The sequence below is a fragment of the Dermacentor silvarum genome, chromosome 9 (genome assembly GCF_013339745.2).
Source record: "Dermacentor silvarum isolate Dsil-2018 chromosome 9, BIME_Dsil_1.4, whole genome shotgun sequence".
NCBI classification, from domain to species: domain Eukaryota; kingdom Metazoa; phylum Arthropoda; class Arachnida; order Ixodida; family Ixodidae; genus Dermacentor; species Dermacentor silvarum.
Genome location: NC_051162.1, coordinates 144,392,320 through 144,417,801, shown reverse-complemented (window position 1 = coordinate 144,417,801; position 25,482 = coordinate 144,392,320). Strand labels below are relative to the sequence as shown.

The 25,482-nt window shown below is 47.8% G+C and overlaps 1 protein-coding gene and 1 non-coding gene across 2 annotated transcripts; one reads left to right on the top strand and one right to left on the bottom strand.

Annotated features, from left to right (window-relative positions):
• Positions 1 to 5,286: 5,286 nt before the first annotated feature.
• Trnar-ccu (transfer RNA arginine (anticodon CCU)) lies at positions 5,287 to 5,359 on the bottom strand. Its single transcript has one exon. It is a non-coding gene; the product is annotated as a tRNA-Arg (tRNA).
• Positions 5,360 to 5,883: 524 nt separating this feature from the next.
• LOC119463959 (telomerase reverse transcriptase-like) lies at positions 5,884 to 21,797 on the top strand. The gene is given in 5 exon segments (XM_049656404.1): positions 5,884 to 6,003; positions 12,875 to 14,393; positions 16,273 to 16,593; positions 20,506 to 20,547; positions 20,549 to 21,797. Coding segments are annotated over 5 exon segments (3,078 nt in total). The 5' UTR covers positions 5,884 to 5,929; the 3' UTR covers positions 21,671 to 21,797.
• Positions 21,798 to 25,482: the final 3,685 nt, after the last annotated feature.

The following is a 25,482-nucleotide window of genomic DNA, read 5'->3' as shown; positions in this document are numbered from 1 at the left end:
CCGATCCTGGCGGTAGTGCAAAAAGGGTCCAAGCGCAATGGCACATACCCCTGTGAACTAGCGAAGCTGAGCCTGACTAAGTCTAGCTAAGCACGGTTGGGACTACTTAAGCTTAGTCAGTCATCGATAACCAATGAATAGCCAATCAATAGCTAATCCAGAAAATTCCGGAAAATGCTGGGGATGACTTGGTAGTGCTTAGCCTAGCCCGAATACGTGGCCAATACCTTGTGATAGCCAATCGATAACCAATGAATCGCTAGTGGATAAATTATCAATAAATTCCGGAAAATGCTGCGGTTGACTAGGCAGTGCTTAGCCTAGCCGAAAAGCCAGGACTAGCTAAGTGCCCATCAGCTCCGCTGTCGCTTTAGCATTGCGCCTCCAGTGCAAGCTGCGCTAATTTTTTATTAGGAATATAACCAAAATTTTCTCGCCGTTGAACCTCCAGGCCATCGAAGGAGCCGAGGAGGTGGTTGTAAGGCATCGCCTGGTAGCCACCCTCACTAAGCAAAATTGGCGAAATAAAGTTGTTTCCTCCTCCTCCTGTTGTCGTTGTGTTTACATTTACATATGGCACGTACCTACAACGGGAACGGAATGGAGGAGGGAGTTGGTTTAATGAGTGACGTGCCTCTGACCTGATGCAGGGAAATGTTCGAAATGAAAACAGTATGCAATGCTTTTCTTCCCGCTAATCTCAACGTTAAGTAATGCTTGCTCTTTACACCACGGCGGCAGATAGACCAATAAGTCGGTGGTATTTGACGGAGAACGGGGAGATAAAACTTACGAGAGAAAGTAAGAGAGGGTAAACCGGCGGAGGTTGCACAAGACATATTAAAATACGACAAGTTTAGAGAGTGATTTCGCAGATGACTTAAAAATAGGTCTAGATTTTCTGGGTTTTTCAGAGAGGCGGACAATTTCTCAGTTCACGCATTGCTCGTATTTGGTAGCTGTAATCAGGGTATTGAAACGGAACTCAACCGAAGAGGAGGAATAAATGTTTATTGTGCGTAACAGCGAGAAAGTGTGCTTTATTCGCCCTAAGTGGGTGGCTCTCTCAGTTCAGAAAGTCGGTGGCTAATGCCGCGGCTCGTGCCCGGTCCACCAGACTTCGCTGATGCTCCAGGCTCGGTGCCAGTAACATTACTTCCCGCATTTCATCGATAGCTTGTAGCGATTCTGAAGCTTCATCATGAGCGTTTTTCTGACGGTTCGGACACACGAACACCATGTGTTGGAGAGTGTTCGGTACATCACAGAATCGACATTACCGCATAGGTATGAGAATTGTGTGGGGTGCATCCGGTGCATGATAATTCCATGAACGTAAGTATTTCTTTGTAGTCTGCGTAGGGCGGTGGCTTCCTCCTTGCTTAATTTTGGATGTGGTAGCGGATATTGTCTTCTTACCAGTCGGTATAGTGTTGCAATATTGTGGCGTAGTTGATGGGAATATCCTCCACCCTCGTCGCTTTCCAGAGCCCGTGCGGGAGGAAATCCCGACTCTCGGGCGACAGCATTTTCTGCTTCATTTCCTGTCAGGTGTTCGGGACCTGGGGTCCATACGACTTAGGTCTCGGGGAGTGGTTGTCGTTTTGTCATTTCTTCTAGAATCTTCCCTGCTGCGGAAGAGCGGAAGAGTTAAGGCCATTCTGAAGGTTTCCACACACTGATTTGTGAGTCACTCAAGGTGATGGCTGTGTCCTTGCATGCAGCGACGCCGAGGACGATGACCACTTCTTGGATATCTGACCGGTATGGTGACAGCTATTAGCCCATTCCCTTAGTTGTCGGTCTCGTTAATTGCGTATGCTCTTCTACCTGGGTACTCTGCCGCATATGTATATCTCGTGTTGGGCTTCCTTGAGCATTTCTTGCTTATAGCGCGCGAATTCTTGCTTGTCTTCTGTCTTTGTGGTGTGTTGCATGCATGTTGCGAGGTGTTGTAGCTACTGAAATAATGTCTCGGAGAAGTGGCGCTAGTCGGGCTTTTTCATCTGAGTCTGCTATGAAGTTTTCTCTGTATGCGAGTTTGTGAAGTACTGCTGTGCCTGTTTGTGCCAGCTTAAGGCGTTCCAGCTGGCTGGCCCTGTGCGCTTCGCTCGTTTGTTCGCAGGCGTTATGGAGGCCAAGTTTGAGGAGTTCCGTGGTTGAGTTCATACATGGGAAGTCATAGTGCGCTCTTGACTGATTTTCTGATGATGATATTGAGTTTTTTAAAATTCCAGTGAGTGTGTCATATGTCAATAGACAAATATTTTTTATGTCCACTGAAACACAAATGCCTCTCCCAGCGATCGCCAATAATTCCTGTCTTGCGCTACCTGATTCCAAGTTATGCCTGCTAATTTCCTAATTTCGTCACACCACCTGTAATTCACTGCCGTCCTCCACTGCGCTGCCCACACCGCTGCCCGCGAGCACGTCAGCCGGGCTCCCCTCGCCCCACACGCTCTCCGACCCGCAGCAGAAGAGGCGGAAGCCGTACCAACTAACTATTCGGCGATATTGCAACACTACAGTATCGAGCGCCGCGTGTACCCTCCACCGCACCCCAACCTCGGCAAAGAAGAAAGCGTGGTCCTCGGACGCCTACAAAGCAATACGTACACTCACGGAACTATAATGCACCACCTCTACCCGACGCTCCACGGCTACCTCTGCCCACTCGGCAACATTCCCGACACCCTGGCACACTTGCTCCTGGAATGCCCGTGGCATGAAGACAGCGAAACGCAGCCGGAAATGGACACGAATCGAGCACCACAAGCAAACGAAGACCACCTAGTCGAAACGTTGGAGGCCAAGCTCGCCCTCTTTGACCTGGAAGACCAACGACAACTCGTCGCCAGGGCCAAGAGGGCAGTCGAAGCCAGAAGGTTCCTGGACTAACGAGCCTTCCCACCTCAGGGTGATACCGACCCTTGCTGGGGACACTGTTTGAATAATAAACGTTTCTTTCTCTCTATCTCTCCTCCACTGCGCTTACCTTCCGTTGGCACCCATTCTGTAACTCCAACAGACCATCGGTCATCTGCCCTATACGTTAGATGAACTATCCATGCAGTTCCATTTTTCCATCTTTATGTCCACCAGAATATCAGATACGTCCGTTTTCTATCTAATCCGCACTAATTAGTAGTGAGTACCCAGACACAAAGGTATATTTTTGAACGAAGGGGCAGACAGTTTGGCTAAGGCTTCCCTGGTAGGCCCTGTGTTTACTCTCCTTCCAACGACGGGCGCGGGTTTCATCACTTCGGTCACGTTCCAAAGCTTGGTACCCTTTTGACGTCAAGATCAAGTCTAACATCCACCACTCAATTGCAGCACTTACTGTTCTCTTGGAGCAGACGATCTTGTAAAGCAAGATACTAGAAATTACACTGACGAGACTACAATGTCGTGTCCCATCCATAAATTTATTTATTTATTAGTTAGGTATTTCAGTCCTCAGGGCCCAAAAGGGCATTACAGAGGGGTTGGGCACAATGGATCAGACATACGTACATTCAAACAATTAGTTCAACAGGAGTAATCAAGGTGAAAATCTCAACATAATCAGTGACGGCAGTCTTGAATGATGATGCGTCCTCGATGCAGGTGATGAAGGGGGGGGGGAGGCGGTTCCAGTCTGCGCTGATTCTAGGCAAAAAAGGGAAAACGAATCAAAGAAAACCTTTGAGCAAGAGAAAGGAATGCAAACATTCCACCGATTATCAAGACGTTATGACATGTACAAAGGTTCTGAAAGGAACTCATGTTAAGTGAGTTGTTTTGTTAAAGTGTCTTGTGAAATAGGCAGAGACGAGGCAATCTTTCTTCGAAGCTGCACATTATTAACGCCAAGGCCTGACTTTATTAAAAAGGATAGCTGAGCGGGAATAATTCGAAAGGATAAAACGAGCTGACATGTTCTGAACTGACTCAATGACATCGGCTAATGTAACTTGTCCAGGGTCCCAAACTGGCGATGCATACTCCAGCTTCGGCCTAACTCGTATTTTGTAGAGCAGTAATTTTAAATGGGGTGTGACTTGAGAGAAATTCGTGCGTATGTACCTAAGGGATCGGTATTAGCATTGTTAGTGATGTGTTCAATGTGCTTATGGCCTAGAAATATTATTGCTTTGATGAATTCCGAGATATTTTTACGGAGTCACATGTTCAAGGTCAGTTCCATTGATGATATAGTCGAAAGGAGTAGATGAGTTTGAGCGACGTGAGACAGGCACAATGTTGAATATAGTGGGCTTTAAAAACATTAGCCACCGTGAGCACCACTTTGAAATGTTATATAGATCCGACTGGAGAATGAAATTATCGTGCTGATTACAGTAAATAGGGTAATAGAATTATGAATTACAGTAGAGAAGTCATCAATATGTATCAGGAATAGTAACGGGCCCAAGACATAGCCTTGAGGGTCACCTGACATCACGGCACATGGCGGGGATGTAGAAGCATTAGCTGTTACAAACTGGGTACGGTTGGTTAGGAAGCATTCAATCCATTTTGGAATCTTGGGATCAGTATCAAGATACTAATTTTAAGAAGCAATCAATGATGAGAAGTGCACCGATCTGGTCTGGTAATTTCTCCTACGTGTCATTTTTGGAGCGAATTAGAAACGACTGAAAACTACTTACTGTGCTGCGGATGTTTATCATGATTGGATGTTTATCATGATTAAATATTATTTATAAATTTATATCCCAAACGCATATCTAAAATTCGCCCGATTCCTGGCCAGTTCCCTTGAGTCTCACCTCGTTTGCATCTCTCCAAAGCAATGTGTGGTGCTGTGTTATCACACTTCCCTCCTTGAATTAACAGCACAGCACACTGCACTGCGTATACGTGCTTCTGAAATTACTCGCAAGCTCCTCAGTTGCTCGGACGCCGGATTACAAACTCTGTTACATACATGTGCCAAATACTATTTATATAAGCCTAACGTATTTTATCAGATGAGCTCCGCTCAAACTTCATATTTCACTTTGTTTTGAAACGAGAAAATATTATTTCGGTTCGATTCGCTATTTGGAGGTCATTTTTCTTGAATGCTCTTATTTGATGCGGGTGAGATAGTTCATGAAACTTGTGAACATTTATTTAGGGTGGGGTTAAAGTAATATTAAACACTGCAGACAAATCCAAGCAACCCCCATCCCACAACTAGAAGAAAAATACCGAAGAGCTGTATATACCCGTAATATATTTTAAAAATACAAGTTTCTCAGCTTGTTTTACAAAAGAAGACCGTCTAAGTGACAGTACCCTCGGCGGGATTCGAACCCGCAATCCCCGGTTTAGGAGACCGATGCCTTATCCGTTAGGCCACGAGGGCGAACGTTGCGACGAGCACTACGGGCCGGCCAGACAAAAAGAATCATAATGAGCCAGTTATCGAATTGTTCAGTTTCTTTTCATTTCCCATCACGTCAAACGTATGAAACATTCATTTGGTGCATAATGCTGTGGTGCGGCTCGCTTAAAGATAGCAGCACCTCCACGGTCACTGTGGCATCGAAGTCGATCAGACACTGGTGTCTGTGGCGAACGAAGAGACCACGTGATCTCTGTAGAATTGTGAGCCCTAATGCATAGATGCGTTCCTGGGCAAATTTGATAGCAATAGTTTTCAACCGAATTCAGCAATGCCCACGTTCCCCGCACCACCGCTCCCAACTGCAACGCAAACGGCGCAAGCCATCCAGCAGGACTAGCGACTGGACAGGTAGCGCCATCTATGAATTCTTTTGAAAACCACACCATGAGGCTCGACCGTTTGGCACATTGTCGATTTATGTCGTTGTTGTTGTCCTGCTTGCTGGCCTATCCACCGTGCTCCTTGCAGCAGTCGTTCTGAGAATCATCACTGTTTCTACAGCCTGATTGTGGCGATAATTCGGCGCAGATGCAAGTGGACAAAAATGACTCTCGAGACAGCACCGCGAAAAGTGAACCTACGACGTCTGTACCGGTTCGAAGGTGGGTACTGCAACCGGCGTGGCCGTTGTTTTCGCGTGTTTCGCGCCAAAATGATTTTGGCGGGCAGTTCGAATCCGACAGAGTGGGCGTACATCCTGCGCTTTAGCTTGAGCAAGTGGCTCGCCATGATCTAGTTCTCCGGTAAATGGATATTTTATTTTTGTCAGCTCGGAATGTGACCACAGCGCCGCCGTATGTCCGTGACGTCACTATCTGGGGCTTGTTTACAGCGGCGCCACTATGGTTCATAGCCTGTTGTATGTGCATAATACGTTCAACTTGTGTTTTATGCACTCCTTCCTTTCCTTCTGAATGTGTTTTTTTAATAAGCTGGAATGTCGGCACAGAAATTTGACATCCGGAGAGTTTGCAAGGGAGAGATAGACCAAAAAGCACTTTGTACGCTGGTTGTTTACTGCATATATATGTTCCGCATGAGGCGTTTTTTATATTGTTTAAATATGCGTGACTTGTTATTTTTGCTATTCTTGTACTCACCAGTACTATAGTGTACCTTGTCCCAATGAGATAGGAACATACTTGAAATAATATAGATAAATAAATAAATAAATAAATAAATAAATAAATAAATAAATAAATAAATAAATAAATAAACACTACTTCAACTTTCCTGTGATAAACGCGTTTACACAAACGCTTGTCTACTGGTTTGCGTAATTTTCAGTCATCAGCTGTGTGTTGTACGGACACAAATAAAAGTACGCGAGCGCGAACTACCAACTGCTTTATTCTTAACAAGACCAGGTATTATGCTGGTGATAAGTGGGTGACGTAAGAAGCTTCGCGAACATCACAAGTCAAGGAGCAGTTCGTTAACTTGTGGAGACGGGATAAAGCCTACTTAGATTGTGACACCTGCGCGTGTGTTCGTCACGGGCGACCTCGCACACTGTCATCATCATCATAATTTATTCATCATCATCATCATCATGTGCCTTAAGAGCCCCCTTGCGGGTTATCACATAAGAGGGGAGCAATAATCACCAGTTGTCATGAATGTCAGTCGCAGTAGCCAGTAATCTGAGTAGTCACGAAAACAATAAAGAAATAAGCAATAACATATAAACATGCCAGGGCTGCAAATGGTATGGTCATTTTCTTATGCGGGGTGGGAAATATTATTCAGTTGCACCCTATAGTGTATGGTGATATACTGATAAGAGACTAGAGGGTGTGGTCGCTAGGGCTCCTCCGTTGTGCCAGGGGCTCGGTTGGTGAAACCTCGAGCCGTGAGATGTTGTAGTCTGTTATGACGGCGTCTACTGTCGTCTGTGCGATCGCCAAGGCGACAGCCACTTCCTCGGCGACGATGGGGTTGTCATTGCGGTTGGAGACGCTTCTCAGGTGCTCTTGGCGTACGATCACGGTGGATGTGGAGGCTGTTCTACCGGGGTGCAGGGCCGCGTCGGTGTATAGTGGATTGTTGTCTTACTGTTTGGTGATGACTTTAGCCCTTGCAGCCCTTCTTCCTGCGTTGTGGATAGGGTGCATGTTTCTTGGTAGCGGTTGAAACAGGTTCTGGCTCCGTACGCACTTGGGTAGCAAGGCCTTCGTTCGTGGTTGATGCTGCAGCGGCGCGGTAATGCCCAGTCTGCTGAGAATACTTCGTCCCGTTGTTGTGGTGGAAAGTCGTACCCGTTGATTGTTCAGGTGAGCCTCTACGAGTACTTAGGTGGTGTTGTGGAGCCCTAGCTTCAGCATCTTGTCGGTAGACGTACTGATTGGTAAGCCCAGAGCCTGCTTGTAGGCTTTGCGCAAGAGGGTGTCGATTTTATTGTTGTCGGTGGAAGTGAAGAGTGCGTACGGCACGAAGTGATTCTGAAGACAACGAAGACTTACTTGTACGAGGAGCAGCGCGTCCTCCTCCTACATGCCCCTTGTTTTCGATATTTTTCGGAGCATGCTCGTGACCTGCTCGACCGTCGACTTTAGTCTGTTTATAACGATCGTGTTGGTTCTGTTTTGCTGGAAGTGCATCCCGAGCCCCTTGATGCTGGGGGAGACGGAGATTACGTGTCCTTCGAGGTGGATGCGTATGCTAGGTGAATCTGGTTTGGGCTTTTTACCGGAAATGGCCACTAGCAGCTCCGACTTCTGAGGGGCACAGACCATCCCACACCCCTTTGCATAGTTGTTAACGACGCACGCCGCGGCTTGAAGCATGTACTCCACCTCTACCATGGAGCTCGTAGGAGACCAGATGGTAATGTCTGCTTAAAGCCCGTGTTGTATTCCTGGGATCTCGTTTAGCAGGGGGGGGCAATCGAATGAGGGCGATATTGAAGAGTGGGGACATGACCGCTCCCTGTGATGTTGCTCGACCTCCAATCAGGAAAGGGTCCGTGGCCTGATCTCCTATTTTCAAGACAGCCTTGCCGCCCGTCAAGAATTCCTTTATATAGTTGTACGTCCTAGAGCCACAGTCTAGTGCGTTGGGATTGGAGAGTATGGCGGTGTGTTTTATATTGTCGAACGCCCCTTTCAGATCTAATGCAAGTATGGCTGTGGGTGAGTTCCGTGTGGCGGGGTGTCATTGCCTCTTCTTTGATTTGCAGTAGTACGTATTAGGTCGAGAGATACGGGAGAAATCCGACCATCGAGTGTGGAAGTTTGTTTTCTTCTTCTAGGTATGTTTGTAGTCTGTCGAATACTATGTGTTCAAGCAATTTGCCTACACAGGAAGTAAGGGAAATGGGTCGCAAGTTTTCAATGTTGTGGGGTTTTCCAGGCTTCTGCATGAATCTGACGTCTGCAGCCTTCCATTCTTGTGGGATTGTGCCGGATTTCCCGATGTTGTTAAGATGCTGCGTGAGTTACAATATGGACAGGTCGTCGAGATTTGATCTGCTCCCGGGACCGTGTGCTTGCGGAACTTCTGTATAGCTGCAGTGATCTCACACAGTTGGATATTGTCACGTAGTAGTGACGCTGAAGAAAACCGTCGTAAAACTGCACAACGGAACTGGTTGTTTATTGGGCGAACCTGTGCCCACAAAAGCAAGGTACACTCAAAGCACAACGAAAGCGGCGAACACAGTCGGCGGTCGTCGAAAATCTGATCAGCGGCGAGACGCGTCGGCTTTTATACCTGAGTCATCGAAGGTTCCAGATTAATCCCTGATGCCCGCGTGTCTTCCAGAAAGTTCTAGACAATTCGCGTCGGTCACACAATCAGATAACATAAGCGTCGGTGATAACAGGCAACGAAAAGAAGCATCGATAACGTTCTAGAAACTTCCGATACAGGCGCGTGCTGCGCCGAGCGATAACGTTTAACATTTGTTAGCCGGTGGAAAGCGGCCACCGGTGAAAGATAAACATGTATACGTGTCAATATCCTCGTCCATCCTGCGTTAGGCAGGCCAGAGTACGGTGGAGGGAGTTCCGTGGGTTGTTTTGGCAGATATTTGTGCTTGAGATCGAGCCAGCAGGAGATCCACCATGCTCCCCGGTAACTGATGTATTTTACGTTGGCCATACCGTGCTGGGATTTAGTTTTTCAATTACTGGGATTTATTAGGTACCGAAGGAGTCTCCAGGTCTTGGATGTGCTGAACGTGCCGCGCAGGCTGTCGCACAGAGAAAGCCAGTTCTCCTTACGCAGTGATGCTGCATAGTTTTCTGTTTCCTCCGTGAGCAACGAAATTAGGCGTTGCAAATTCTTATGTTTATGTTTCTTCCACCTACATAGCAATCCCTTTCTAGCTTCCCAGAGGTGGAGTAGGTGCTTGTCTATGCTGGGAGTCATGGTGTTATTTTGCGAAACTCGAGCCGTCGCTCGATCGATCACTTCTGGAAATCTAGAATTCGTCGCTAGTCTCCAGGAAGTGCTATAAGCGACTAGTCAATAGCGCGACGCCGGAACAGGATGTACATCAGTTACATAATACCGGTTGTCGCACGGAACGAGTAAACGACCGAATTTCGATAAAGAAACCTACTGCAAGACCTTCAGAAATGTTTGATGCTGCTCTGTACAGCAACAGAAATCAACTTAAATTGTTCGACCATGCGTCACGCCAGTTTCGGTGCGTATTTGCTGCCCTCATATACCGGAAACAACGGGGAGACGTCGCTCAATGTCAGTCGCTCGCTTGGGACTCGACTTGCAGGCGACGAGCGAACGCGACAGCCATCTCCATCGCGTCGCTTGTCGCGCGCAAGATCGCTTGCACGGGGTTTATACTTCGTAGCGACTTTTAACAGCGAAGCTGTTTAAGGCAGCCGTAATTTGTGGTGCGCATCAAGAAACTACCAAGAAATAAAAGAAAATAAACTTTCTTGCCGAGCCGGGATTCGAACCCGCGTACCCCCGCTACCAAGGCGAGCGTCGGAACACGCTTGCGTAGCCTTCATTTATGCGAACCATATCATTGCGTTCAAGCGTCATTGTCTTCGTCCACAGCTGGCGCGTTCGCACGCTCGTGCTCTACGAGGTGAAGAGGTTTTGCGCGCTATGAGAGCGAGAGAGAGATAGACGCATTCACGGAGTGGGTCTCCTGGAACGCGGTGGCGGTGTTGCAAGCTGAGCTATGCAACGCGCAGTGACGGCCGTAAGTCCGAGACGCGCGAAAATAAATTATCATCATCATGATAATAAGATGAAAAGTTCGCGCGCACTTCGCTGTTTCAAACGTTGCGAGGCCGAGTGCAAGGTTGAGCGTTCTTTTTTTCTTATTCAAGCCGATCGATTTGTAACAGTAGGCGTCCAATTTTAAGATGTGGTCAGACCACGTGAAATGGCTCGAGATTGTGATTGTAGGGTAACGGCATGAATCAGCATGGGGCTATAGAACGGAATAGTTATGGGAATACTGATAAATGCCGTTAATTTGCTTACGGGAGATGCACATGAACTTACATTTAGAAATGTTTAGTATACCATTAGCTAGCGCGAACACCAGTTATAGCTATTTTGTTCAGGTCATATTGTAGTAATAAATGATAATTTTGAGACGATATGCGCGATGCATGACGCAGTCGTCTGCGATTAGCCGGATCGACGATGATATGACATTATAGAGGGTCATTAAAAAATGAAAAACAGAAGAGGACCATGGGACCGATACTCGAAAAACGCTGTAGATTACTCAATTTCCGGGCTATGGTTATCGATGACTGTGTATTGCAACCGATTAGCAAGGAAACATTCAATCCATGATGGTATCACGATAGGGTCAAGGTACACGCAAGGAAGCTCGCTCATTAGCCGACAGTGTGGAACGCGGTCAAGTACCTTAGAGAAGTCTAGATACATATAATCAGTTTGGAAGCAAGAATCAAGATCTAGGTTAATGTCAGTGGTAAATTCGAAAAACTGAGTGTGACAGAACAAGCCTCGCCGAAAATCATGCTGATTAGGGAAAAGAAAATGAGTGGTTATCGAGGTGAGAAGCTACGTGGTAGTGTATGTTCGTTACGTTTACAAGAAATGCACGTGAGGGAAATGGGACGATAATGCGATTTTCCTACAGACTTGCCATTTCGTGGCACAATCTGACGCGCTCGCTCAACACGACTCGAGTTTTCTATCAGATACATCCAAAGTGGGTGCAGTGCTTCTATAATGCTGCAAAAAACTGCGCGACTGATGGTGGGATCGAACTCGAGTTTTGTAGCTTAACAGCCCAGTGCTCTAAGTATTAAGCTACGATCGCGCACTCATGCGCGATCTCGTGCCAAAGTCACATTTGGTGATGAGGGAGGGCGGGCTTTGTGACGTTGAGAGAGGATGACGGTGACGATGTGATCCTAAGTGAGGAAGACGCGATTGATATTGCAGAAGTGCAGGGAAGTCACTCAGATCGTATGCTTGATGGGTTTAGTGTCTGAAGTTTTGAAGCACTCTGGCAGGAAGCCTCTCGTATAGTTGTACGTCGAAGCCCACTTGTAACTGATCTCAGTTGTAAACGGCTGTTGATGTTAGCTGTAGCTAAACTTACCGACTGGGAGCTGTAGCAGCAACAAAAGTGGGGACAGTGACGGCGACATTTAGGGGTCATTCCTACGTTTCTTACATTTCCCAGTGATTACCAGTGTTCAGCACACTCCTTTCGCCGAAGCGAACAATCTGTAATTCAGCTTTTCTTACTCTGATTAGACAGGGACAATAACTTGAGGTTTGAGGCATTTTAGGCATTGATGGCGTTTGCTGACCTAGTTATAGGCAACACCAAAAAGTTTAGGTTTAGTCGATGCCCGTGTAAACAAAGCAATGTGGCACGCTTCAACGGCACGGCAGGCAATCATTATGTAAACTAAGGTCACGAGACGAGTAACTGGTTTATTTGAAATTGTAGCAAACGGAAGGTAGGAGAAGGATAGTAGCCTTTTCAACGTGAGGGTTGCGGCGAAAAAGGGGGGGGGGGGAGAGGATTTTTCAACGTGGTGAAGTGAGGACGTGGCTTGCGTTGTGAGAGAGGTAGACCAAAAATAAGGCCAACGATGTGTTCCTCAGTAAAAACGTGACACACTTTGTCGTGTGGTCCATACGTGCAGATGTTCACTAAACGAAATAGCATTTTTTTTCAAACTCCGAAGCTTGGCCTAAACCGATTTTGAGAACGCATGGGGTCCGCACGAGTATTTCATGTTATACATTGTCAACGAGTACCGCGTTTATGATAGTAGAACCGGCTATGCAATAAATAAATAAATAAATAAATAAATAAATAAATAAATAAATAAATAAATAAATAAATAAATAAATAAATAAATAAATAAATAAATAAATAAATAAATAAATAAATAAATAAATAAATAAATAAATAGCAGTGACTTTTCTGCGAACCCCTCTTATATCTTCTTCGTCGTGCAACTTGCTTTACTTCATCTATTCTCCATTCTGCAGGGATGAAAGTTGCAAGGTTCCCAAGGTCTTCAGCTTGCTGTACGGCGACAAAGCGTCGACGCTCACGGACGCCCTCGGTCATCTAGGCTTGTCCCGCGTGCAAGTTGACGCCTGCGCCCTGCTGCGCGACCTCACCGACCTGTTCGTTGTCGTGCCCCGAAGCTTCCCCATAGAGGCATCCGACGAACTGTCCAAGTTAAGCGGCGAGTCGGTCGCCAGTTACGACAACTTCCGCCGCTCCCTTACGTCCCTGATGCAGCGGAAATGCCGGGGCGACGTCTTCTCCTTCTCATGGTACCGACATGGCTGCTTCGGAAGTATTCTGTTCGAGAGAGCAGCGTTTCGCGAACTCTACGCCGTGCTAGGTCCTCACTGCATCGCCGCACTACTACTGCGTTACTACATCTTCGAACGCGCCGACAGGGATACTTTTGTCCAGTGGAGCGGGCCGCCGGCGTCTGGGGTCAAGGTTAACACTTTGCCAAACACTGAGCGTTCTGACGCAGCTGCATCTTCATCGGCGTCGGGAGTTGAAAACAAGGCGCCGAACTTAAGAGCTCAAGCAGCGACGTCTGGTGGTGGCACCGTTGGCTCCGGGAGGACGAAGGACGGCAACGACCACGGTTCAACCGGCGTAAATCCTGTTCCTTCGACTTCGTCAATCACCGACCACCACGCGGCCGGCAATGAAACTGGCGGTCGGAAGCGACCTGCCGGTGTGTCGTTCTCCCGCCTGAGAGCACTCAAGGCGAAGAAGGTGCGACGTCACGACCCGAAAGCCACCGTGCGCAGTCAGGCGAGAGAAGACGCCTACAGGTTTCACGCGTGGACCATGCTGTACGTATCCGACCGCCGGCGGGTGGAGAGCCGCTTCATGCTCGGGAGCCCCTCGAACCTGGACAGCGCCAAGAAGCTGGCGGACAAGGTATTCGCCACGTGGCCGGACTGCCCCGTCGAAGTCCGTCACCACGCCTGCCTGCTGCGTGCCCTGAGGCAACTCTTGAAGAATCACAGGTCCTGCAGGTACGGCAGGCTTCTGACGGAGCACTGCCCGTCGCCAAACGGTGGCGACGACAAATGCAACGACGACGTCGACGACGGTGATCTCTTGCTGCTAGCTTCTCTGTCCGATCTCGTGAAAGACCACGTGCCGGTGAGAGCCGTCTCCGGGTTCGCACACGCGGCCCTGCGGAAGCTGATTCCGGTGGAACTGTTTGGTTCGAAGACGAATTGGAGGAAAGTCGTCAACCGGGCTGCTTCAGTGGCCCGGATGAAGAAGGGCGAGGTGCTCAACACAGCCGCGTTCGCGGCTGAGCTGCGCGCCGACCAGGTCCCATGGCTACAGCGAATGGCCAGCACAAAGGGCAACAAAAAACTACCGTGGCTGCGCGCGATGGTCACGTGGTGCACGAGGCTAGCGGCGGCCATTGTCTCCGTCTTCTTCTACGTCACGGATTCGCGCAAGGGCAAGCGGCAGCTCCTCTTCTACAGGAGGCGCGTGTGGAACGCCATCGTCCAGGTAATGTACCGTGTGAAGAGAAAAACAAAAGTTGGAAGGCTATTCAACCTCTAGTTGACATCGATGAAAGACAATGGCTTCCTGAGGGATTTGCGGGTGAGAGTGGGGCCTAGTCGGTGCGGACGACACTCCATCGCGTCGCCTCTCGGGTGAGAGGAGTAGGAGGAGCCTCGGACTGCTTAATATTTTTGACTTCTCGATCTCCACATTTTCAGACTGCGGCACATCTATGGGTCCTGTGCACATTTCCGGGTTAGGTGCTCGAAATAGTCTAGAAACAGACATACCCAATACAGAAAAATAAGGGTAAGTCGCCCAGGAAGACATTGCCTTAAAAAAAAGCACTCATGCTTTGCTGGGATGTTCCGATTTATCGCGTCTCCGCTGCGGTTATGCTTCAAATAAAAGTGTATATCGTTTGCACATTTCGCGCGCTGATATAGCCTACAGAGAAAACTATTTGTCCGCAATAGTCGTAGCTGGTATATCATATGCTGTCGGTTCCTGTTGTGGCTAGGATTATGATAGCTGACCAAGAGCTCTATAATGTAAAAGTATTCCAGTCTGTCTTTATTCTAATTTCCTGACCTCAAATTTACTTAACCGCCGATGCCAGCGTCGGGCGGTGTCCCGCAGCGTTGTTTGAATAACCCAATCAAACGCTGTCCTAGTTTATGGGAGGTTACCTTTATTTGCTTTCAATACGAATAGCGTTGCCTACATTAATTGACAGGTTTTTCTTATCTAATTGGCTGGCAAGAGGCGAGGAGTACGCAGAAGTGGAGAGGAATTCGTGGGGCCGAGCTAGCGCAGTGAAAGTAGATGACCGGATGAACGGGGTTTGCCGAATACGCATAGTAGATATTGAAAAGAATATCGAATACTCCAATGCAGACGCCTATATTCACAGTAGAAATACTTATTTTTTGGTATAATTAGCTAAACTGCCTGTACTCATGAATGCAAGAAAGACACCTATCAGTGACAAATGATCAGTTTTAGATACAGGATCATGAAGTGTAATTAAAAAAAAAGCTGCATGAATAGCATCTCAACAAGATTAGAGCCTGGTTGCAAAGAAGCTCTCCAAAGAATGGCTACTGTTTGACTAGCTTAAAAAGTTGTGCAAAAAAGGAAAGAAAAGAAGAAGAAAGCAGCTGACTTGTGGGCCGTAAACGCAAGTAAAAGGGCCCGTTGTGCGAAAGACATCACTGATTGTAGCGTAAAAGATGAAACTGCTACATAGCTAGACTGCCAAAAACACTAAATGGCGGACTACAAGCAAAAGTTACAAGTTGTGATGTGGGCTTCCGCAGCGAAACAAGGCTTGCATTACCAAATGGGTTCTACAACGCTTCGCAAATCTTTTTCGTTGTCACATTTCTGATAATTAGCGATACTCAGTTTAACAGATGGAGAACAGAAACCAGACTTTAAGATTTGGTTGTTGCGAAATATTCGGTTGGTTTTGAGTATACCAAAATACCGAAGAATTGATTTTCGAATACGAATTGAATAAGTACTACAGACTAACTATTCGTATGCGAATCTGCCAGTATTCGCCCACACCTAAATTGTTTAGAAAAAAAAATTACTTTTATCTCAGATGATAGAGACAATGGTGACTAGGAGGTCAAAAAACTGCTAATTGGTGCGCAAAGACAGACACATTTAATGGGGCGACACAGACCTGCGTCACCTACGCCAGCACAGTATTGTCCCGCTTTCATGAACTTTTGGTGCTGTAGACTTCGTAGTTCTAAGCCTGTCCTGAGTTCCGAAGTGTCGTAATTCACCTAGACTTATGTTCTTTTATATTATATGTTTCATCGCGACGCGTGTCCGCGCAATAATTCGGCACCTGGCTGCAAAATGTCAGGTCTGGGCGTCTGGCGAAGACATCCTGCAGCATGCCGACACCTCCAGCGGGCCCCCCAGGATGAAGGGCGTCGGCCGCCTGCTTCCCAAGGACGAAGCCGGAGGCGTCCGGCTTCTGGTCACCGCGCCTGTCGCCAACACGTTGGAGGTCAGGTTTCGCACCCTGAAGGTGTTCCTTGACTCCCTGAAGGGTAATGGTGGCGCGGACAACCTTTACCACCGCTGGAAGGCGTTCGTCGCCGACTGGAAGGCACGGGGCAAGCCCAAGGTCTCTTTCGTCAAGGCCGACATCGAGAACTGCTTCCACAGCGTCGATCACGAGGTGAGCGAAGGCCTGCATTTTGCCACCATTTTCGTTCGACCAATAGCCGGCTGCGGTGCCTTAACGGGGCATTAAAAAGAAACGCTAAATCATCATAGCCTGATAAAGTACTCTTTGCGCTATTTGGCAGTGAGAGATTAAGATTACGACCACTTTATGTCTTAATTTCACGCCGAAACCGTAGCGCCGGTACGTCTTTGTGACGTCATGGATTTCGAAGTACATTCTTGTATTTAAACCGTCGTGGCGCTAAGAGTTCTGGAAACTCGCGAAGCTGAGTCTTCGGCTACCTTAGAATACAACGTAGCCCATCTTTACCAATAAAATTTGAACTTGATTTCGCATTTGCCGCCTGCACAACTGCTAGTATATTGGAAGAACATTGTGTAGTACGGTGTTTACTGGCTGCAGTCACAAACTGCTCGGAAATTTAACGCTTAATTGTTCAGATTCTGTGGCCTGTAACTTTTCGATACCAACTTGTACATCACGATCGAGTATAACAAAGGGGATACGAATTGGTGTCACAGAGACCACTGTGTCGACTGGGGTGAATAGATACTCTTCATAAGAATTTGGGCTGATGGGGTGTTACATTTCAAAGGTATGTGCTTTAGGCTACGATAGACAGTGCAGAGTGCAAGGCTGCAATTTAATTTAGACCACTCGGAGTTCTTGAGACACTAATGATAAGAATAAGTTGAGATGTATTAGCAAATTTTCTTTTTGCAATACCGAGAAAGCCACTCTGCCAAGAAAGCTTGGTAAAGCCACAACAGACGAAAAAAGAGACTGGTGGCGACGCCACCTTCAATTTGCTGCAATAGCTATCCATGGCATCGTGGATTATGATGACGTCTGCTCTGGCCTAGTTAAGTATTTTACAGAAATGATGGGGGCTACAATGTATTCTGAGAGAGCCATAGAATAAAGCTAGCAAGTTTTCAGAAGTCTCCCTCAGTCAAAGCCCCCAAGCCCAAATATGACAAAAATACTTCGAAATCAGTGACGTCACACTTACCTACCGCGGCTGGGGTTTCGGCGCGCAGTTTAAGTAATGAATCTTGGACTTTTATTTTCGTGTATAATGATCAACATATTGCCGCAAAATCAGTTCTTAGAGAATGCCTCCTCAACGGATTTACTGATTCTGTGCGCGTTTTAGGCTTGCCTAAATCTGTGAATGAGCGTTTTAGCATTCCGCTTGACTCGGAATGCTGCTCCCGTGACCAATAATTAATTGATTGATTGATTGATTGATTGATGTGTAACGTCCCCAAGCAATTCTGGGGTTTTGAGGGACGCCGTACTGGAGGGTTCTTGATTAATATTTAACTCGGGGAGTTCCTTAACGTGCACCTAACTCTAAGTAAACGAGCGAGGGCATCGAACCCACGACCTTGCGCTCAGCAGCATAACGCCATAACCACTGCGCCGTCGTGGTTGGTGTGACCAATAATCGAACCGTAGTTTAGTGTTCACTCGCTTCCAGTGAGGCACACAGCTTTGGGGCCGCGGCTTCCCCCACGCTATAGCTACGTAAAATATTTCGTGCTTTGCATGTCAACGAGTAGACGAGATAGTTTAGAGTGAGCTGAGAGAGTTGAGTTGCGTAGTTAGCGTTGTTAGTCATTGCTTGTTTAAGCGAAGCTTTCTTTGCCTCCTCCTTCGACTTTTCCCACTGCTGCTGCTGCTATCGCTGTCTTGCACGCCTCTTCTCGGGAAATGGTTCAGAGCGTGCATATACATGGCAGGTGCGTGAAAGAGAGTGCAGGCGACGCGAGAAACTCATTTGGATCTTTTGATCGCGTCCCCGAAATGCCCTAGCTCTGGAGCTTCTTGGGCGTCGCCACAATACCCTCTTGACAGCCGTAATTATCCGTGACCTCCGCAAAAACATTGCAGAAACTGCAGCCCTTACCATTCAACTAATGTGTAACAGCCAGAGGAGAGGTACATAGAATGGTAGAGAGGAGGTAGGGAGAGGAGGTAGAGAATAGGTAGAACCGACGCAGTCACTAAATGAGTTAATAACACCTTTTACACTCTTTGCTCGTAGTTCGCATACATGGGGGGAGGGCGGGAAAGTTAAAGGCCGACGTAAGAAGGCAAGGAAACGCTACTACCAGACATAACAGCAGTTGCGGACAATTTAAGTTTAAGGTACGGTTACAGTACGTTTCTGCTATTTCTGGAAATTGAACACCAAACCAATTTTTCAAGCGGACAACTGACGAACGGCATGCAGACGCAAAGCCGCGTTAAGGCGACACTACGGAAGCTGTCGCTCGTCAAATCAACACTTCTGTACCCTCCGTGGTAGCTTTGCGGCTGTGACATTGCTCGAGGTCGTGGGTTTGATCCTGACCGCGGCAGCCGAATTTCGGTGGGGCAGAAAAAAAAATCGCTCGTCTACTTAGATTTATGTGCACGTTAAAGAACCCCAGGGGGTCAAAATTTTTCAGGAGTCTGCTACTGCGGCGTGCCTCATAATCCGATCGTGATTTTGCCACGCACAGCCCCATAATTCAAGTTTAACACTTCTGCCACGATGCGATGTGCCGTGTGAGGCAATGACAATGTTAACCTTCTCGGAGGTTATGAACAATGGCGCAGAACAGCGCCTCAAGCAAGCACGTCTCGCTGTGTGTTCTGTGTATACTGCGCAGACAAACAGCCGTGGTGCAAGCAAGGCAACGTTTAACATCAACTCACTACTTTCGTATTGGACTAAACACTGAAGAAATTAAACATTCGCCGTCAATATCATCGCTAACTATCGCCAATCAACGCAAACAGGACAGAAAACTTCGCTTACATCGATTCCCGCAGTGTGTGGGATGCGCATAACTTTTTTTACCATTGCTTTTGTGCACGTTGTATTGAAGCGTAGACAGTTTGCGTGAAGTGGACGGGTAGTGGTTGCGTCTTTTATATTAGATGCTTAGCGTTGATGCTTAGCTAGATACATCCGTAAGCATCTGTAGTCTGAAAAGCGGTAACGTTTCATTGTCAACTGATAACTGCTGAATTGACGTGGTTAGCAGTGTAGCAATGCTACCCCCTTACCCCAACACAGAGTAGCCAGCCGGTGTACACTGGCTAACCCCCCTGCGTTTATCTCCCTCTCTCTGCCGCCGCAGTTCTTGCGATTAGATTGCACGTGATTATGACAAGGTAAGTGACTGTGTCAATGATACTATTGACATAACGCATTTAATTGCAATGCTTGTTTAGTCATGACACGTATAAAGTGTGCTTGAAGGAGTAAACAATAATATTTTTTTAGTTAGGGCATTTATTATGCTTTTTAATGCACACGTCTCCTCTGGAAATTTTCTCTCATCAGAAAGGGATGAAAGACATAATGTCACGGCGGGACCATGTGGAAATTTGGATCGGAGGCACAGAAGAAGCCACTGTACCGCTACCGTGATAACGATAGTGTAGGATACCCTCCTGGCGTGCACGTTGTATTAGGTTGTTCAGACCACCGTCAAGATTGCCTTTAAATAATTATATACAGACCTACTATTCAGACTTCTTCAAAAAACTAGAGCTGATTTGTGTCGACCGCAATACTCATGGGGAAAAAAAGACGCACTGTTAAGCGGCCGCTTTTCTCAAACCCACTGCATGCATTTTGAGATTAAAAGGGACAGTCATATAGATACAGACAAACAGATAGATAGATAGATAGATAGATAGATAGATAGATATTTTATACACAGGAAAGGCAGAAAGGTCAATCTGAGCGGATGTTCTAGTCTGGTGCTCTGCACGAATAAGAAGGGAAGGAAATGAAATATACCATAGTGATGAATGAGGCCGAAGGGCAGACTGTAGTAGATAGAACTTTTGCGGTTTTACCAGGTGAGTGATAACACCGTATTCTTATACCTCTCCCACCAGGTGGCTCTAGAAGTGGTGGGGCGGGCTTTTGAGCGTACTGAAGCGCGAGGCCAGGATTGTGGCCTGCACTGTGGTCACGCTGAACGCCTACGGTCGGGTGGTCAAGCGCTGGCGGCAGCTGTTCGCCACTGACGTCACAACAATGGCGTACGTTCCGGAGAACTCGTCGCCTCCACGCCGCCGTGTCGCTACCAAGGCGAAAATCCTCGTGGCGAAGACGTGTCTCTTGCCTAACACGAAAGAGCTGAAACAGTTACTGCGGGACTACCTGACGAAGTTCCATGTCCGGTTGCACGGCAGAACCTACAGCCTGAGGAAAGGCGTGCTACAGGGCGGTCACCTATCCGCGGACCTTGCAGACGTCTACATAACGGCGATGCAGAGGCGACACCTGCAAGATTTCGGCGACGCGAGCGGAGAGCTCCTCGTACGCGCCACCGACGACTTCTTTTACGTCACTTCGGACGAGGAACGCGCCCGCCGCTTCCGCGATACGTTCTCACGCGGTTTCGCGGACTTCGGGCTCTTCTCCAACGCTTCCAAGGTGCAGACGAATATCGACGATGCGGTGGATGACGATGGCTGCGACGTCTGTACGCCGGCTCCTATTAGACAAAGAGCTGACTTCTGTGGTTACGTATTCGACATGACGACGTTGGAAGTATTCCGGGAACCCGTGTCTTCGGTTCCGGTCGAGTGGGTGGTGGACAAACCCGAGCGCCGACCGGGAGAAGCTCTGAAGAAGTACCTGCAGCCCTGGCACCTGCCCGTCTGTCCCCTGGCGTTGGATCCCCTGATCAACTCGCGAGAATGCGTGATCGCTGGCGTCCTGGACTCGTTCGTCGCGCTGGCCAATCGCTTCTTCTGGTCGGTCAACGCGATGCGCTACGTTGACGAAGGCTACGTGACGGAGGTGGTTCTTGGAATCTTGGACAACTTTTTGGTCAGAGCACTTCGGTGGGCATCTGGCGAGGGCGTGGAGCTTTCACTTCGCGATGAAGAGTTGCGGTACCTTTTCCTGTTGGTGTTCGCGAGGAAGGCCGAACGCAAAGCCAGTGCAGTGGGGAACCATCTCACAGAAGTGATTCGCCGTGTTGGCAAGAAACTGGCGCCGATCTGCCATCTGGAACACTTGACTGAATGCGCTGATTTGGCGTTGTCTTGATCGCAGTTGGTTTCTTATGGAGATATGCGGCAATTACAAAATATCATGGCTAATACATGCTGTCCAGTTTATGGACAAATTTGCACGAAGTGATGTCTGACATAGATAAAGATGTTAGGTTGTGGATAAGTTAGTTATCACTAAATGTATGCGGGCGTACTTATATGAACGTTAACTATCGATGCTCAAACAAATGCTGCTTTGGTCTCTGCAATAGATCTTATGGTGTCAGCCTTACAGCGGTTGAAAAGAACTACTCGGAATACCGTAATCAAACGCGAAGTTTGATTACGGTATATTATAGTTATATTACGGTTATATTATATATTATATTAAATTATATTACGGTTTGATTACGGCTTCACTGTTTCCCGCACTGTTGTAACCGGGCGCAACCTGACGTAAAAATTGATGTGTGACTGCGTGCAGGCAGCAGACCTATCAGCATCAGATATCAAAACAAGACTGCGCATTGCCTAACTCAGTGTTTTTCTGCGACTACGAGAGGGGGGCGTATGACGCCGTTTGACTTTATGCCATGCCACTTTCGTTATGTATGGTTTGTGTTCCTCGCGGCAATCTCTGGGCGTTACGTGTGCCGGCTGGGCTTATGCCAAGAACTTGCGAGTTCTATTGGCAGGCATAATTGAAACTTTTGGGTGCTGTACGTTCGTCTTTTCTTACTCCGCTTAGTCCTAGCTTTTTGTTCAGTTCTTGCGGTTCATGTTTTCTTTTAAACTGTAACGCTCAATATTTTCCCGTCGAGTGTGCATTGGCGCTTCACTGCGCGCTGACATTTTTTAGCCTTGCTCACAATTAGCAATTGGAATCACTGACGCGAGCTTACCAGTGCTTGACCACGAACTAATTATGATGATGATGACCGCGAACGATTTCACCATAACTTCGTTCTCTTGCACATTTCTTGCATTTACTAATTCAATAAATTGGTTTTTCATATAGCTTTGTTTGTCTGAATTCATGCGGTATGCTCGTTGTGCAGATTTGCCGCAGAGCTGGGGTCGCAGGAGTAATCGTATGATAAGCTAATGCCGCCGTGTGCGAAAGACAGTATTGAGTTATTGGTTGACTTGCACGGTCTGTGAATGAGCATTAGGCCCGTGGACAAGTCGGATTCCCGACGGTTAGAAACTCCTGACGGTAGGTTGCTTGGGTTTGTCCGCCGTAATGCACACAGGTTCAGAAATTTTTGACATTGCCCCTTACACAATTTGTTGAACTTCACAGCGATACACCAGTCTAACTCAATGAGCTGCACTTTCAAAATTATATGAGTATCTCAGAACATGTGCCGAGGTTCAACAGGCTTTTGTTAGAAATGTCGAGAGGGTAGTTCCTTACATTACCATAGGCTCTTCGTCGGCACTTAGCACTGCGCTATAACCGTGTTTTGGTCAGGACTAAGACGCTGCTATAACGCAGCACTAAGTGCCGACTAAATGCCTTAAATGCGCATGTTATGAAAAGTAAGTACCCTCTCGACTTTGGTAATTGAAACTTGTTGAAACTCGCTTGATCTATCGAAACATATATATTGTGGAAATGCTGCCCATTAAGTTACGCTGGTGTATTGCGATGAAGTTTAACAGATTGCCGAAGGGACAATGTTCAAAATTCCTGGGTATGCGCAGAGAAGAAGTAAGCATTTTTTCTATTTGAGTGGCAAGTAACGTCTTAGTATTTGTGATCAACTGTGCTCGAACAAGGAATGTCTCGTAATGAAGTCAACCTCTTTATAAGGGGGCTTTTTTGAGTCAGGGTGCCTTGGTCAAAACGTTGACTCTAGCCAGAGGCACTTCTTCTTTAAGCACTGTTCGTCACCAGCGTAGTCGACAATCACGGGACCGAAATAAATGCGTCGTCGGTTTCCAGAGTGAGCGCTGCGGAGGCAGAGGAACTAGCGATAGCGTTAGCCATCACGACGAGACCGCACTAGGGATTGCGTCATAGTTCTGACGGACTCTCAGACGGCATGCAGAAAATATTCCAGGGCCAAAATTTCCAGGGCTGCACATCGCATTCTGAATGGAGCGCACCAGATGCCACCATACATACAAATCGTGTGGACTCCGGGGCATGAGCTCTTACGCGGCAATAAGCAGGCACACGCCTACGCCCGAGCGCATGCACACCGGGAGCCGCGAGATGACCGCGACGAGCAGTTCCAACCAGAGCCCATACCAATAACCTACACTCACATCCTACAACACTATCGCCTTTCACGAAGAACACTACCCCCACCGCATAATGCTCTGACGCTAGAGGAAGCCGTAATATGGCGAAAACTCCAAACAAACACATATCCACATTTGAGTCTTTACCACGCCATACACCCTGCACTGTATTCCTATAAATGTCCACACTGTGATCAATGTGCAACGCTTGGCCACATGGTATGGGCTTGCGCAAACACACCACAGCTCACACCCATAACACACCCCACCACACGGCAATGGGAGGCAGCGCTGTCCAGCTCTGACTCGACGGACCAGCTCAACCTGGTCAATCGAGCGAGAAGGGCAGCTAAGGCCGCTGGACTCCTGGGCTGAGGGGACCACCCACTGCAGAGCGGAGGAGCTACCTACGCTCGCGTGCTCTTTGAATTAAAGTTTATTCTCTCTCTCTCTCAACCACTGTTGGTCACTTCCTTTCCATCTTTCTGTGGCCCTCTGTCCCGTTTGTGTTGTCTTCTGTGAGGCGTTGTCACGTTCAGCATGCCGGCATCAACGTCACGTGAGCAGCAAAACTACAGGTAATTGTTGAGGTTTTTTCAAATGACGTGCACCCGCAAATGGTTATCTACACAACCTGCAAAATAAAACATGTGGGAGTTGGTGCTGTTCCTGCATCTGCCAGGCCTCTGTCTGCAACACTCTCACCTAACATGAACGCATGGCTCGTAGCGCCGCTACCTGAAGACAGCGACAGAAAAAGCTCATACTTTGTGATGTGTTTTGTCACTGATCTCGGGGGCGTGCGGGTGTTATGAGAGATAGGACTGGAAGACGCATGGCAACGCAGCAAGCATATTTTTAATCACACTCAAATTCAAAACTCAAACTAAAAATAAAGCTCACAAACTAGCACACACTAAATTAAAACACAATAAACAAATAAATGTTCACCAAAATACAACCTAGTGAATCCATAAACATGCCCTTAATTTCCTCTACGTTCGTCCTGGGCGTTTCTCCCACGAGAGTCTGGCAACTGTGGCCTACTGATATCTCCCTACAAGAATAAATATCTCTCACTCAGTTCGTCGCTGTTGCTCATATTTTCCCGGCGGCGATCTCGATGAGCCTTTCTCTCTGTCGTTGCTCTCGCCGGCCCTCGCTTAATCGTAGCTGCCTTGTGATCGGTCCATCCACTTGAAGTCCAGCTTGGTCGTTGAAGTCCACCCGGTCGCTGGCGCTGACGCGGCTGAGAAGCTCGACGGGTTAGGCTTCGCGACTTGTTCTTTTGGGGCGTCGCTGGTGCCGTAAGTGCCGACGACTCGCGGTTTCGTTGACCTGGCCGAGTACGTGGCTGGAGCTCCGGTAGCCACCGCTGACGTGTCACTTGTCGGGTTAGGCCTAATGCAGCGTTCCTCGCCCTCCGACGATCTGCGTGGCGGCCCGGTGCCCCGGTGATTATCGGTTGATCGGGCTCAGCCGAGGAAGAGGGATCCTTGCGAAGAGGACCGGAACCACCGTGAGCAGCCGGTCCCAGGAGCTTCGCCCGGACGTCTCCGAGGACTACAGCTACGCCTGGGCCTTGCCAGCCTCACGAGCTTCGTGGCCGGGCTCTCC